This window comes from Dryas octopetala, chromosome 1 (genome assembly GCF_963921425.1).
Source record: "Dryas octopetala chromosome 1, drDryOcto1.1, whole genome shotgun sequence".
Classification (NCBI taxonomy): domain Eukaryota; kingdom Viridiplantae; phylum Streptophyta; class Magnoliopsida; order Rosales; family Rosaceae; genus Dryas; species Dryas octopetala.
This window is the reverse complement of record NC_141366.1, coordinates 24091115-24105142: the sequence shown is the minus strand read 5'-3', so window position 1 is coordinate 24105142 and position 14028 is coordinate 24091115. Positions and strand designations below refer to the sequence as shown.

At 33.0% G+C, this 14028-nt stretch overlaps 1 protein-coding gene across 3 annotated transcripts; it reads left to right on the top strand.

Annotated features, from left to right (window-relative positions):
• Positions 1–4326: 4326 nt before the first annotated feature.
• Positions 4327–13039, top strand: LOC147299312 (CBL-interacting serine/threonine-protein kinase 3-like). Of its 3 annotated transcripts, none has more exons than XM_086242338.1 (15): positions 4327–4525; positions 5974–6201; positions 6569–6631; positions 8291–8362; positions 8688–8795; positions 8885–8965; positions 9330–9383; positions 9475–9600; positions 9683–9772; positions 10981–11103; positions 11238–11348; positions 11645–11758; positions 11851–11907; positions 11993–12067; positions 12591–13039. In XM_086242338.1, the coding sequence occupies exons 2-15, from the start codon at positions 6031–6033 to the stop codon at positions 12669–12671; spliced, it is 1326 nt and encodes a 441-aa protein (XP_086098464.1). In that variant the 5' UTR covers positions 4327–4525; positions 5974–6030; the 3' UTR covers positions 12672–13039. The 3 variants fall into 3 exon arrangements, with proteins under 3 accessions (XP_086098464.1, XP_086098469.1, XP_086098477.1); XM_086242343.1 differs by lacking the exon at positions 4327–4525 and adding an exon at positions 4654–4799; XM_086242351.1 differs by lacking the exons at positions 4327–4525; positions 5974–6201; positions 6569–6631 and adding an exon at positions 8117–8182.
• The last annotated feature ends 989 nt before the right edge of the window (positions 13040–14028 follow it).

Here is a 14028-nt window from a genome sequence, read left to right as displayed (position 1 = left end):
TGATGTCTTTCCGTGACAAGTGACCCATCTTCTGTTCTGTCCATTTTTGTTATGATTTTGAAAAATGTAAATCATCAGAGAATGAGGCATTTGAAGTTTTTCTGTTTTTTGTAGTTCATCTTTAATTGGTGTAATCTGACTTCCTTGATAACAGCATAAATTTCTACTTCCTATTTTAATAAATAATACTTTCATCAGTACAGTGAATACAAATTAATAGATTGACAAGTCATTAGTTACTTATGGGCAAGTTATATGCCCCATGAAAATTATAATAATTTCTAATGAACACTTAAACTGTACAAACTATAATTTCAGAAAAAATACTACATAATTGCTCATATGGAAAATACTATAGAATTGCCCATATGAGGAGGTATTTTTGTTGGCTTAATGAAAGTTAAAATGCATAGATGCAAGTAGAAGTGTTGTTTTAATCAAATAAATGAATAAAAAATGATTTCGACATCATATCTATTTTAGTTAAATTACACAGTTACAGTCACAGCACTTTAACATTAAAATTTACCAAACACATACAAATGATTTTTTATGCTCGCAACACTTTTAAGAACACAATTTACCAAATGTTTAACTATTTTATTTTACAGTTGATTTTTGTCACAGCACATCTGAAAGTGATTAATCTCACAGCACAGCAATACCAAATTGGACTGTAGATTTCTGTCCATTTATAAACCCTTCTTAGACTCCCAACAATGATTTTAGAATTTTAATGAAGTCCTTTTATGCCACGTAGGATTTTTGTATTCTATAATTGCCCATTTTATTGTTAGAAAACTTCCATTTAGGTCCTTTAATTTAATAATTTACTGACAAAAGTCTTATGACTTTTAAAATTCTAACTAAAGTTCAATAATATTGTAACAATTTCATATTACATAATATTGGTCTATTAGTTTCAATTTTTTCACACATATTAGGTGTTGAGCCTTTGTTGGTCATTTTCAAGTGTTCGACAGTGTATTTTTACTTCTTCTCTGTCCAAAATCTCAGAGTTAAATCCTAACATGCAGTCTCCACAAACCTCATTTTATATCCTAGGAAGGTATGAGGTGAACTCGTACCCTATACCCTCAAAAAAAAAAAAAAAAAAAAAAGAATGACATATTTCTTGAACAAGGCAATGGTCAAAAAGCTTTATTTAGAATTAGGACTTTATTTGGGGGAAAAAGTCATAAATTTTTTTTTCTAAATAAGAAATATTCGAAGAACTAAACTCTAATTTTCTCTGTATTGTTTAATATATTTTAAACTGATAATTCATGATATTTCAATCTCATAATTTAGGGATTTAAATTCCACAATTTAGGGATTTAAATTTCATAATTTAAGGAATTAACTTCCAAAATTTATAAGATCTGAATCTCACAAAGTTATCAGATTGGTACATCTAACCTATAATATATGTATATATAGTTAACCAAATATATATATAATTTTTCTCTAGAGAAGATGTTCGCATTTTTCAAAATTTACGGATGCCGACACAGTACTGACATGAGGTCTAGTGTGCAACAAGGTTTGGAATTTCGTGTCGACACACTGTTTACCTCATGTCGGCACTTTGTCGGCATCCGCAAATTAAAAAAAAAAAACGGATATCCTCTTTAGAGAAGGACTGTATATATATATATGTCCGATCGCTCGGCACCTAAAAAATTCGAAGTTTAGATACTTCGTTTGGTACATTTCATGTTTACCAATTGTGAAGGGGTGTGGTAGGGTGCATGATAATCACATGCACTCTAAATCATATGCTCCTGATTGGGCCATGTATTTAAAAATAAAGGGTTTTTTTCATATTTAGTACCTGAACTTTGACCATTGTCTTAATGTGGTACCTAAACTTTTATTTGTCCCAATTGAGTACCTAAACTTTTATTTTGTGTCTAATAGGTACCAAAATGAATTTTTGTTAAAATTATCAACAAAAGTTAGGGGCAATATAGTCATTTCAAAAAATTTATATTTTAATTTTAATTTTTAATTTTTTTTGTTTGTTGTGTGTTTTTTTTTAATAATTTTAAACATATAAAGAAAATAATTAAAATATACTTTAACTATATTGCCCCTAATTTTTATTGACAATTTTAACAAAAATTCATTTTGGTACCTATTAGACACAAAATAAAAGTTTAGGTACTCAATTGGGACAAATAAAAGTTTAGGTACCACATTAAGACAAAGGTCAAAGTTTAGGTACTAAATATGAAATAAACCCAAAAATAAATAAATAATGAACAAATAATAATAATCGGTCGGTTTGGTCGATATATCAATCGATTTCAGTATACAAAACTGAGTCGACAACTGACATTTGTCGGTCTATTAGGAAAACCAACCGAATATCGATAATCAATCGAACCCAAGAAAAATCGACCCACCCACTAGTTTGGTTCGGTCGGTTTTTCGATTCAAAATCTCACCCCTAATAAGAAGCTAGATTTGAATTATATGTTTAAGGCGTTTGATTCAATTTATTGCATGTAAGGTGTTTGAAACATTTAAAAGTTTCTTATTTGAAAAATTTCATACAAAACATGTTTTCAAATTTTAAAAAATAATTTGATATCACAAATTAAAAAAAAATATTTTAATTATTAGATATATTTTTAAAGTAGAATACCAAACAGACCCTTATTTTTAGAGTAGTTTTAGATAATGTAGTTAAAAATATGATTTGTCAAGCATTACTATGAGAAAAATCAGATGTCCCAAAGGGACGAGAAAAAATATTTTTTGTAATGGTGTGTTTGGATGGAGAAAACAACTTGAAATTTAGATAAAACTCAGCATTTAAGAAATTACATATTCGAATTTCCTTATTTGAGTTTGCAAAAACAAAATTTTGAAAATTTAATGTGGAAAAAAACTTGGAATTTGAAGGCTATAAATCATAACTTTAAATTTCACCTAATTTAGTGTCATTTTCAAAATTTCAAGAAAATAAAAAAAAAATTTACAAAAAAAAAAAAATCTTGCTAATTAATCACAATACCACCACCACTCCCACTACCTGCCACCGCCGCCGCTTCTACCATCCCAATTCTCGTCGCCACCATTTCTCTCACCTCATGTGGGCCATCACCTTTACCATCATCATCAAACTACCACAACCATCATCTTTATTGTTGCCATCACCATCATCGCTGATTTATAAATAATGCATCAAAAAATAAAATTATAAATTATATATTTAAATTTCATTATGTTTATTAGGTTAGCCTAATAAAATAATTTCAAATTATAGAATTTTAAATCATATCATTTGAAAGTTCTTTAACTTTAAAATTTTTTAGCAGTTTCAAAGTATTCGTCCAAACGTAGTGTAAAGAAGAAATGCAGCCAAGCAATAATTGGGGGAAAAAAAAGTGGGAGAGAATAGACATCCTATTAAATGATGGAGGGTTGTTAGCCACATTTCTTTATTTGGTTTGAACACATTAAACTAATTTAGGTAAGTATTGCTGTAATGGGGCCTGCAAGAAAGCTCTACAACAACACACATAACATAACGCATGGACCAGGTTCTCTTGCACTTGACAACTCTACCACAGCAGGACCGTACTCTCAATAATCAATATTCATTTCCCCCGTACAATATAAAAAAATAAAATTATTCAAAATATTTCTTTATTGTCCAAAATAAATATAACTAAAAAAAGCATAAATAAAAGAGGATCAATTACAAAATACCTATATTAACTATAATGTCACTTTCAATTTGGTATATGGGTTTCAAAACTTGACAATTAGGTACACAATTTTTGCTCCGCTTGACAATTAAATACTTTCCGTCAACCCTCCCGTTAGATTCGCCGTTTTCTGTTTATGTGTCCACGTTAAATGCCAAGTGGCACTAGTGAAGCCCATCTTTTCGATACTTTGAATTTCAGCTCACTTTTTTTTGTCTATCAGATGGTTATTCCAACTCATTTTTATGTCTAAAATACTCATATGATGGGTAAAAAAGAGTAAGTTGAAATCCAAAATATCAAAAAATTTGTCCCGCTAATGCCATATGACATTTAATATTAACATGTAAGCAGAAAACAAAAAATCTAACAAATTGAAACTCATAATTGTCAAATAGAGCAAAAATTATGTACTTAATTGTCAAGTTTTAAAACTCATAATACCAAATTGAAAGAGTCTAGTTTTTTTTTTTTTTTTGGCCCAGGAAAGAGACAATAAAATAATACAATAATTGTATTTTGAAATTGATGCTCTTAATGTAGCTATTTTGTAATTGATCCAATAAAATAATACAATAATTGTAATAGAACTAAGAAGAGAGAAGTACTGGTGGTAGCTTTGTTTGAATTCTGATACTGATTGCAGTCAACTGGGCGTCTCCAAAATCATCAAATTCTCTTACTCCTCAAGTCCCTCACCTTGCCTTTTGAGCCAACTTAAAAGCTACCAGCAATCAGCAGACAGCAATCAGCAATCAGCAATCAGCACTCAGCTGCCAGCCTTTCTTCTTATCTCATCAATTCAAGTATATCCTCCTGTCTTCCCCTTTTCCATTTCCACTTTTCTTACAATATTATCCACGTGATTATTATTCTAATGTATTTCTATTAAAAATATTGTTGCTTATGTGCATATGTATGTATGCATGCAAAAATTTGTTCCTATATATGAAGATGTTTGTTGATTCATTCACTCGTCTTGTTCAGTATCGTTCTTGAATTGTTTTCTTGGATCATTTTATGGACAATTCCTTGTGATTTCTTGAAGGCCAATTTAAGATTTTTCGAGGGAACTTTTGGGTGAATTCTGTTCTCAGTTTTTCAATTCCTTTTTGGGTTTCTTGGGTCAGTTGTGAAATTGGTTTTGGTACCTGCATGAAGTGTTTGAAGGATTTGAAGGATTTGTACTAAATATCTTATCAATTTTGAATTCTGTACTGAGATTGTTTTGTTTTATCGCTTTATTTATTCCTTGGCTTATAATTTTTTACAGTTTACTTTGATTTCGGTGTCTGTAAATAGTCTGCCCCGAATTTTAGCTACGATTCCTCTTTGAATTTTTTAATCCGGATTTCAATTTTAAAGTATAATTTTTTAAGAATGTATACTATAAAAAATTTCTGGTGGGTTTGAACTGGGTCTCAATTCTGGTTGTCTGGACAAATAGGATCACTGGGGACGGTTGGATTTGATGTTTTTACTCTCTCTGTCTCTGTCTCTGTCTCTGTCTCTCTCTCTGTGTTCGACCCTGTATTAGATATGGACAGGAATCTTGGGGATTATGCTTTGGGGATACCAAATTACCAATTATATTTGACAACGCTAGTTGGTGTTTGATTTGAATAATAAGGTTTCTTGTGTTATATGTTTCAGCCACCAATAATATTTGACAACTCTAGTTGCTATTTGATTTGAATAAAAAGGTTTCTGTGTTATTTGTTTCAGCCACCAAATTATATTTGGCAACTCTAGTTGGTGTTTATTGAATATAAGGATTCCATTGTTATTCGTTTCAGTCACCAATCATATTTTACAACTATATGTGCTGTTTGATTTGAATAATAAGGTTTCGAGTGTTGTTTGTTTCAGTCACCTAACATTTGTACTGCTCGAATATATAATTTGAAGTATATTAATTCTGTCATTAGCTCCTTTTGTCATTGTCATTTGTGAATTAGGTACTGCTTTTTCTTTTTGTTCAGTTATAATGGTAGAAATGTTTTTCTTGGTTTTCTTTGAGATATAATAATCAGCTTAGTATTTCCAGTTTTCTGCTTGTTGATAATGGAATAGTTGCGAAGAAAGATAATGGAATAGCCTTATTTCTGTACATAGTCATTGAGAAGTTTGATTGGAATGCGTTTATTTTCTACTTTGCATTCTAACTTTAATTGTAGTAGTTTTATTATTTCATAATTTAATTTAGATTTGCTTATTTTTTCTAAATTTTCTTTGTTTCTGATATGCATTTCAGGACCCTACAAGAGTCGGAAGAACTGAAAGTATTAGAAATTGAATTAGTATATCGAGAATGAGTCAACCAAAAATCAAGCGTCGAGTCGGTAAATATGAGGTAGGAAGGACAATTGGTGAGGGAACATTTGCGAAAGTGAAGTTTGCTAGAAATTCTGAGACTGGGGAACCTGTGGCTCTTAAGATTCTTGACAAAGAGAAGGTTCTCAAGCACAAGATGGCTGAACAGGTCTCTTTCAGATTGTTGTTGGTGGCAGTTCATTCTCTGTCTTCTGCTTCTTTGTATTTTATAACTTCTTTTCTCTTTTATTAATTTTCTGCTTCTACAGAATTGGGAAACTAAATACATAATATAGTTATATTATTTCTTTTACTACCTTAAATTATGGTTTGGCAACGTGGTTATCATTCTCCGTTGCTTTCTCCTTAAAATCTGAAAAGATTTCCAGATGTTTTGCACATGGTTTGGCAGACTTAATTCCACTAGTTGATCACAGTCCTAACCTGATGCATCTTTAGTTTAATAATTTGCGTGTACAAAGGGAAGTTAGACAGTTTAAATCAAGGTCTTATACGTTGTTTGCATATTTTTACAGATCAAGCGGGAAATAGCAACTATGAAGCTGATTAAGCATCCAAATGTTGTTCAGTTATATGAGGTCCTTCATCTCTCTCTCTCTCTCTCTCTCTCTCTCTCTCTCTCTCTCTATCTTTGTGTGTGCGTGTATACGTGCATGCTCGTGTGTGCGTTTCTATATTCACCTTGCTCGTTTATGGATGATCATAATTTAATGGGGGAATATGACCAATTTATTTCTGTTTTCTTCAGCCAAAATTCCTTCAAGAAGTTTCAGAAAGGATGTTTGCATGTCCTTGAAAATTAAAAGAGGGGCTTTAAATATCATCAGAATTCAAAGTTAATCCAATCAACATTTGTTTTCAACTATGATATTTCATTTTTAGTTTTGTCTTCAAGGCTTTTTGGCTCTTGATTAATGGGTTCAATATGAAGCGTTACAGAGCGTATATACAACATCCATCATAGCTGTACTGTACATATTTTTTATGGTTTGACCAAGTTTAATAACCTCATGAAGTAGTTTTTTCATTTTCTTTCTCAAGGACATGTTTATAATGTTTGAAATTATATCCTTGTACATCACCATATCTGTTTATCTTATTGTGCTAAATCTGAAAGTTCAAAATTGAAATTGATGGGTACCTTTGTTTAGGAGATGTTAATAATTAACAGCTGGGATGATAACAAGACTTAATCACTATTTTTGTATTGCATATGTTTATCTTTAATGAGATCAGCTTTACTCTCAAAACATGGGGGAGGGGGAATACCCTCAGTTCTCTGGATTCCTACCGTAATTACTCTAATTGCTCATGTTTATATTCCTGAGGTCTGCCTAACTTTTTTATTCTTATTCTCAATGTCTTATATCTATTTGTCAATTTGGGAAAAAAGGAAAAACGATGGGTAGAATCTGGTAGCTCTCAGGTCCAGTCCCTCATCTTGCACAATGTGATGTCAATAAGAAACAAATACAAGATTGGTAGACATCATTGCTGCATTGAAAACGAACACTTGGGAGATCGTAGGAACTTTAACGATTCCTACCAACCTCCTCTCTTCTGAGAAGTATCTCCATCATTGAACCACCGCCAACCTTCATGCATACACCAGTACTGCTGCTGCCTGCCAGCATTACTTCTTTTTTTAATAGTTAGCCTTTGCCTCTATCTCAATTTCTGCCTGATAAAAAAAAAATCATCTTCTCCTACCACCACTTGGTCTTTAATACATAAAAACATCCAGGTATTTCTACTTTAAATCTCCAGGAAACACCAAATTAGCTGATAATCAGTAACCATTCCAAATTGGCATGAAAATATAATTAAAGAGAAAAGAAATAGTGCTCTCTGGCACAAATTTGATTGCATTGTTCTCTCTCTCTCTCTCTCTCTCTCTCTCTCTCGCTCCCTCTCTCCCTCCCTCCCTCCCTCCCTCTCTCTCTTGGGTTGTAGCAATTTTTGTTATGGCACCACATATCTCCAGCCAAATGAAAACATAGCAATAGTTGCAATGTGGGCCGTTTTTTATTGCAGTGATGATGTAGACCTATCTGTAACTTCCATCTTGTGTAGAGTTGATGTGGTGCAAAATGAGGCAATGGGCTGGAGGACTGGGAAGGAAGTTACTTGTAAGGGAAAGATAACCCCATTTGAAAACCTGTAAAAATGGCACAATAATTAGATGTCAAATTAATTTCCTTATAGTGCACACTATAAATAATTTAATGTATTTTCAGGTGATGGGGAGTAAGACAAAGATATTTATAGTTATGGAGTTCGTTACTGGAGGAGAGCTCTTCGACAAAATTGTGAGTGACCGAATTCTCTGCCAGCTCAGCTCTATTCTATACAATGGTTCATTACCCGTTTTACAACTTATTCGATAGTGAGATCTTGAATCAACTTATTGGTCTTTTGAATGACAGATTGAAATTAAGATTTCAGTTTAACCATTCCCATTTAGCCTAATGCTCTTTTTTGGTTACCATTTAGCCGAATGCTCTTTAATTACCATGTTATGTTGCTCACTCATCTCTGCACTTGGATTTCTTAACCCCATTAGATTCAAGATCTGCTGATTATTTGGTAGAGAGAGTGCATATCTTCTCATGAAAACTTATTTTGATTATGAAGGTAAATAATGGACGGATGAGAGAAGATGAAGCACGGAGATATTTCCAACAGCTTATTAATGCAGTTGATTACTGCCATAGCAGAGGTGTCTATCACAGAGACCTGAAGGTACTTGTCCCTAGCAAACATGAAAATCACAGATGTGAATATGGGAAAAGGGTAATTAATATCTTTCATTTTCATGGCATTTCTTGCAGCCAGAAAATTTGCTATTGGATGCAAATGGGAACCTTAAAGTTTCTGATTTTGGATTGAGTGCACTGTCCCAACAAGTCAGGGTATAAATGACAAATGTCATCTGAACTTCACTTTCTTTCATCATTCATCTGTAACTATCATTTGATCTTATTGACGTTACCTTTGTTGTGTGGAAGTTCAGCTAAATATCTTAAATTCTGCAATTTTATGTAGATACACCTTTTACACTCTTCTTGAAATTGTTATAACATGTATAATATCTTCTTCTTCTTCTTCTTCTTCTTCTTCTTCTCTCTCTCTCTCTCTCTCTCTCAAGTGAGACTTCCATCGCCACTGTAAACATTGATGCACCTATTGTTCTAATTAGCTTGCTGCATGTTTGAAATGGCATGATGCCTCTTAAAGGTCCAGCATTTATTTATTACTGTAAGATTGAATTGACAGGATGATGGCTTACTTCACACTACCTGTGGAACTCCAAATTATGTTGCTCCTGAGGTGTGAAACTTATACATGCCAAACTTCCATGTTATATATCTCTTTCTACACGGTCCTTAATCCTTTGAAAATGTACTGTCTTGGAGTTTAGGTCCTTAACGATAGAGGCTATGATGGGGCAACTGCAGACTTGTGGTCATGTGGAGTGATACTCTTTGTATTGCTTGCAGGTTACTTGCCTTTTGATGATTCTAATCTTATGAACCTGTATAAAAAAGTGAGCATTTTACTGATTCTATAATGCAACCACCTATCATTCTTCATCTTCTGTTTGTTACATTTTGTTGCTCTCTGTGTAGATCTCGGCAGCTGAATATAATTGTCCCCCTTGGCTCTCGTTTGGTGCCATGAAATTAATAGCTCGAATTTTGGATCCCAACCCTATGACTGTAAGTAACTTATGCACATTCGGTTGATAAGCTCGTGGCTTTTATGCTGATTCTTACATCTGATTATTATAACTCCACTTTCATAATTTCTCCCCTCCTGGTAGTGATTGGTATTCATGCTAAAACCTAATGTTTGTAGATATGGATGATTAAAGTGAGGTGAGAGGGAAGGTTGAAACTAGCTGTCAAGGTTTTTAAGAGTATCAATGCATATATTATTACATGCATCATATATAAATGTGCACCATACTTAATATGTGGTAATGCATAAAATTAAGATGCTACACTGTGACTATAAAAGCGTCAATATTGTCACAATTTTGTGTTGGACAGAAAGAACCATAGTTGGCATTAAGCATCATTTTCTTTTAATTTTCAAAAGCCACACAAATAAATCGTGATAATATTATTGATAATATTTGTTGGTTTACCACTATTCCAAAAAGCTTAAGCAGTTAGGATGTGGGCCTGAAATTCTTTTATAATTTACACACTCCTCACATGTGGGTCTCTCTCCACCACTAGAGTCCAACATGTGGAATTCAACTTATATTCAGAGATTGCAATTACAAGGATTTGAACTTAGATCGCCTACTCTGATACCATGATAATGTTTTGGTTTACCACTATTCCGAATAGCTTTAAGTTGTTAGGGAATGAGCTAACAATTTATATTAACCTAACATCCTCCCTCACGTGCAGCCCCATTCTACACATGGAGAGGCACATAGATGCAGATAGAGAGAAACATATAGGTATAATACGGACCCCTGCATCTTGTAAACCAACAACGAAATGGGTAAATGCGGATGGGAGGTTTCGTGGTTTACCACTATTCCGAATAGCTTAAGTAGTTAGGATGTAATTAACAACTATCTTTTGTGGATGTTAAAGTTAACATATCCTGTTTATTTTTAAATATTTTAGATTGCTGAGGCAGTGTCCAAAGGATGTGTCATGGGTTTAATATTCATTTGCATCAACCTCATTGTTTGAGTATGTTGAACATGCATCATGGACCTTTTGAACCATGTGCTGCCAATTTCCTTTACCCCTGCCTTCTGCCCTTGACATACTTTGTGGGGCTTTTCAAGAACCCTCCAGAACTTAAAATTTACCATGGACAGAATTTAATTGAAAATGGAACTTATTCTCGCCACCAATTATTTATTTAGCTGGAATCCATAATTTCCTGTGTTGTATGACAGCGTATCACTATTCCTGAAATTCTGGAAGATGCATGGTTCAAGAAAGATTACAAGTCACTTGTGTTTGAGGAGAAAGAAGATACAAACTTGGATGATGTAGAAGCTGTTTTCAAGGATAAAGAAGTATGTTGAAGTGCTTTTGTTAATTATGGTTAAAGTTCTGTTTTTGGGTGCTAAGCATTGTTAAAAGTTATGAATTTGTAGAAAGTGCCGCTGTTCTAGAAGTTGTTTGACACATGTTCTTGGTTTCATGACAGGAGTACCATGTGACAGAAAAGAAGGAAGAACAACCAGCCTCTCTGAATGCTTTTGAGTTAATTTCAATGTCGAAGGGGCTGAACCTTGGGAATTTGTTTGATGTAGAACAGGTTTGCTTATTAGAAGGCTTATCTTGAGTATTACGCGCATTACATTTTATAAGGACTAAACATTGTGAAAATTTTGGTCAGTCTTGCTTCAGCATTCTGGGTTTCCCCGAATATGGGAGATAAAGACTAGTCTCATGAATTTGTGTAACAATGAAGATGAATGTGATTAGTGAAAACTAAAAGCCATTATAAAATGAAAGTATGCCCTCTATGAAAGACATCATTTTATCTGATGTAATTTACTATTTATTTGTCTTTTTTTTTTTTTCCAATTCGATTTTTTTCACAATCTGCAGGGATATAAGAGAGAAACAAGGTTCACATCAAAATGCCCTGCTAATGAGATAATCCATAAAATTGAAGAAGCTGCAAAGCCTCTTGGTTTTGACGTACATAAGAAGAACTACAAGGTGATGACATGCAGGCAACATGCAATTTTGAATTTGAGTTGAGGCATTTGTGAACAATGGTGGGAAATTAACAAGTTCTTTTATTGTCTCAGTTGAGGCTTGAAAACATGAAAGCTGGAAGAAAGGGAAACCTTAATGTTGCCACAGAGGTACACAATATGTCTATTGAACTTTTAATATGGATCAGTATTAATTCAATTATATACGATTTTGACGTACCCTTGCATTGGTCAGATATTTCAAGTGGCACCTTCTCTTCACATGGTTGAGGTGCGAAAAGCCAAAGGGGATACCTTGGAGTTCCACAAGGTACTCTTCTCACTTTACTTTTCTTTTTTTTTTATTAATTTAATTTAATGTATTTATGTTGTCTGCCTGTATAATGTATATACTTAGTCATGACCCATAACATATTTAACCAAATTTAGTGGGCAATGCCATATATAAAGTAGGCTTGCTATTAGGATTTATGGTCATATGACTTGAGGCGTTCATGTATGGTCATGAATAAGTGAGTTTAAGATATGGGGCTTGTCCTTTCAAAGAAGATATAGGGATTGATATTGGTTTTTATTTTTTATTTTTAAATAAAAACCATTGCCTAATATTAGACTGCTTATCAAGATCAAGTTTCATGTTCAAGATTTCAATTTGTTTCAGAATTCAGCCCATGGTGGTTAAACCAACATATGTGAGAAGTGGATGTTTGGATTTTTAGAACAAAAGGCTATTTTTGCTCTAAAAATCCAAACATCCAATTTTCTGAACACTGGGTAAAGAAAAATGACTCACTTGAATGTTTGTCGAATCTTTAATTTTTGTTTTTGTGCAGTTCTATAAGAACCTCTCAACCTGCCTGGACGACGTTGTTTGGAAGACTGAGGAGGATATGCAAGAAATGAAACCAAATTAATAACTATAATCAATTTTGTCTTGATGCTAGCTCACCAATTGTTCTATCATTGCTCTATTTCTTCATTCTTTTTTTTTTTTTTTTTCTTGAGGGGACTTTCTTTTCCCCCTTTCCATAGATTTAGACCAGCAGCATGTCTTGATCTTATGTTTTCTGTTGTATTAATGTCGGAAAGCATGGAAATTACATAGAGGTGCAAATGCTTGTTTTTACCATGGATCACCTCAAATGTCATATATGAGAGATGGTCAATGATACTCTCTGTTGGTTGTGGATCTAGATTAGAAAGAACAGATTGTGCAATGTTAATAATCTGCAGTGCTTGTTTGTATCATAATTTATGTTGGCAATATAGTATGATTCATGTATGCAGGCTTAGCATCAAAGCAAATAATAATATCAATAACAAAAAAGCTTTGGTATACACTGTTAACATTTGAGATGACTGACTGGGAGTGTTCTCTATAACAATTAGAAGGGTTGGCAAGTCGAAGCAATTTTGCTAAAATCTGCCGGCAGTCGGTGAGTTATTCTAAGTTCTAACCGCCCTAAATTTTCGATAATATTTATAAGGATTGAATTTCCACTTAACTATCTTATAGTTTTAGGACTTAGGTAATTTATTCTAGGCCCAGGTTATTTTGACCATCCTAAATTGCTGAGTTGACCATTCTATTTTTAAATTCTAATTTTACCCTTAAAATAAAAAAATTCAATTTTATTCGTCGGGTCATTCGACACTTGTTTGTCAAAATCTTTGTGGTTATTCGACACCTAATTGCCGAATATTGACGGAGTTTTCGGTAAATAACTATCGAATAAAAAAAAAATGCATTTGACAGTATTCTTCCGAATATTGTCATTATATTCGGTCATAAGCTGCCAAACTCAGTATATTTCGGTATCATGTTGCCGAATAGGTTTGGGTGATTTCATATTTTTTTTGCAAGAAATAATAAAATAGAAAAAATTTGTCCAAAATATATTAGGGTCAGCTCAGCAATAGAGGGTGGTCGGAATAGCCTCCGCCTTTATTCTAGTTTGTTTAAGGTAGATTAAAGTTTATTTGTGTGATACCAAAACAAAATTATTTAGGACTTGATTGGTGCCTTTAGGCCCAGGTCCATCCTTATGTAATCTCTTCTTGTTTTTGAGCCGTTTAAGCCTACCAGTTGTTCCAAAAAAATTTATTTTAGTGTTTAAATATGGTATATAAAATTTAGGCTTATACACACCATTGTCTCCTGTAAGATACATTTTTTTTTACTTTGCTCCCTAAAACTTAAATCATCTCAGTTTGTCACCTGAACTTCACACAGTTATTGCAAAAGACCTTATGTCGTCAACTTTGTCAATT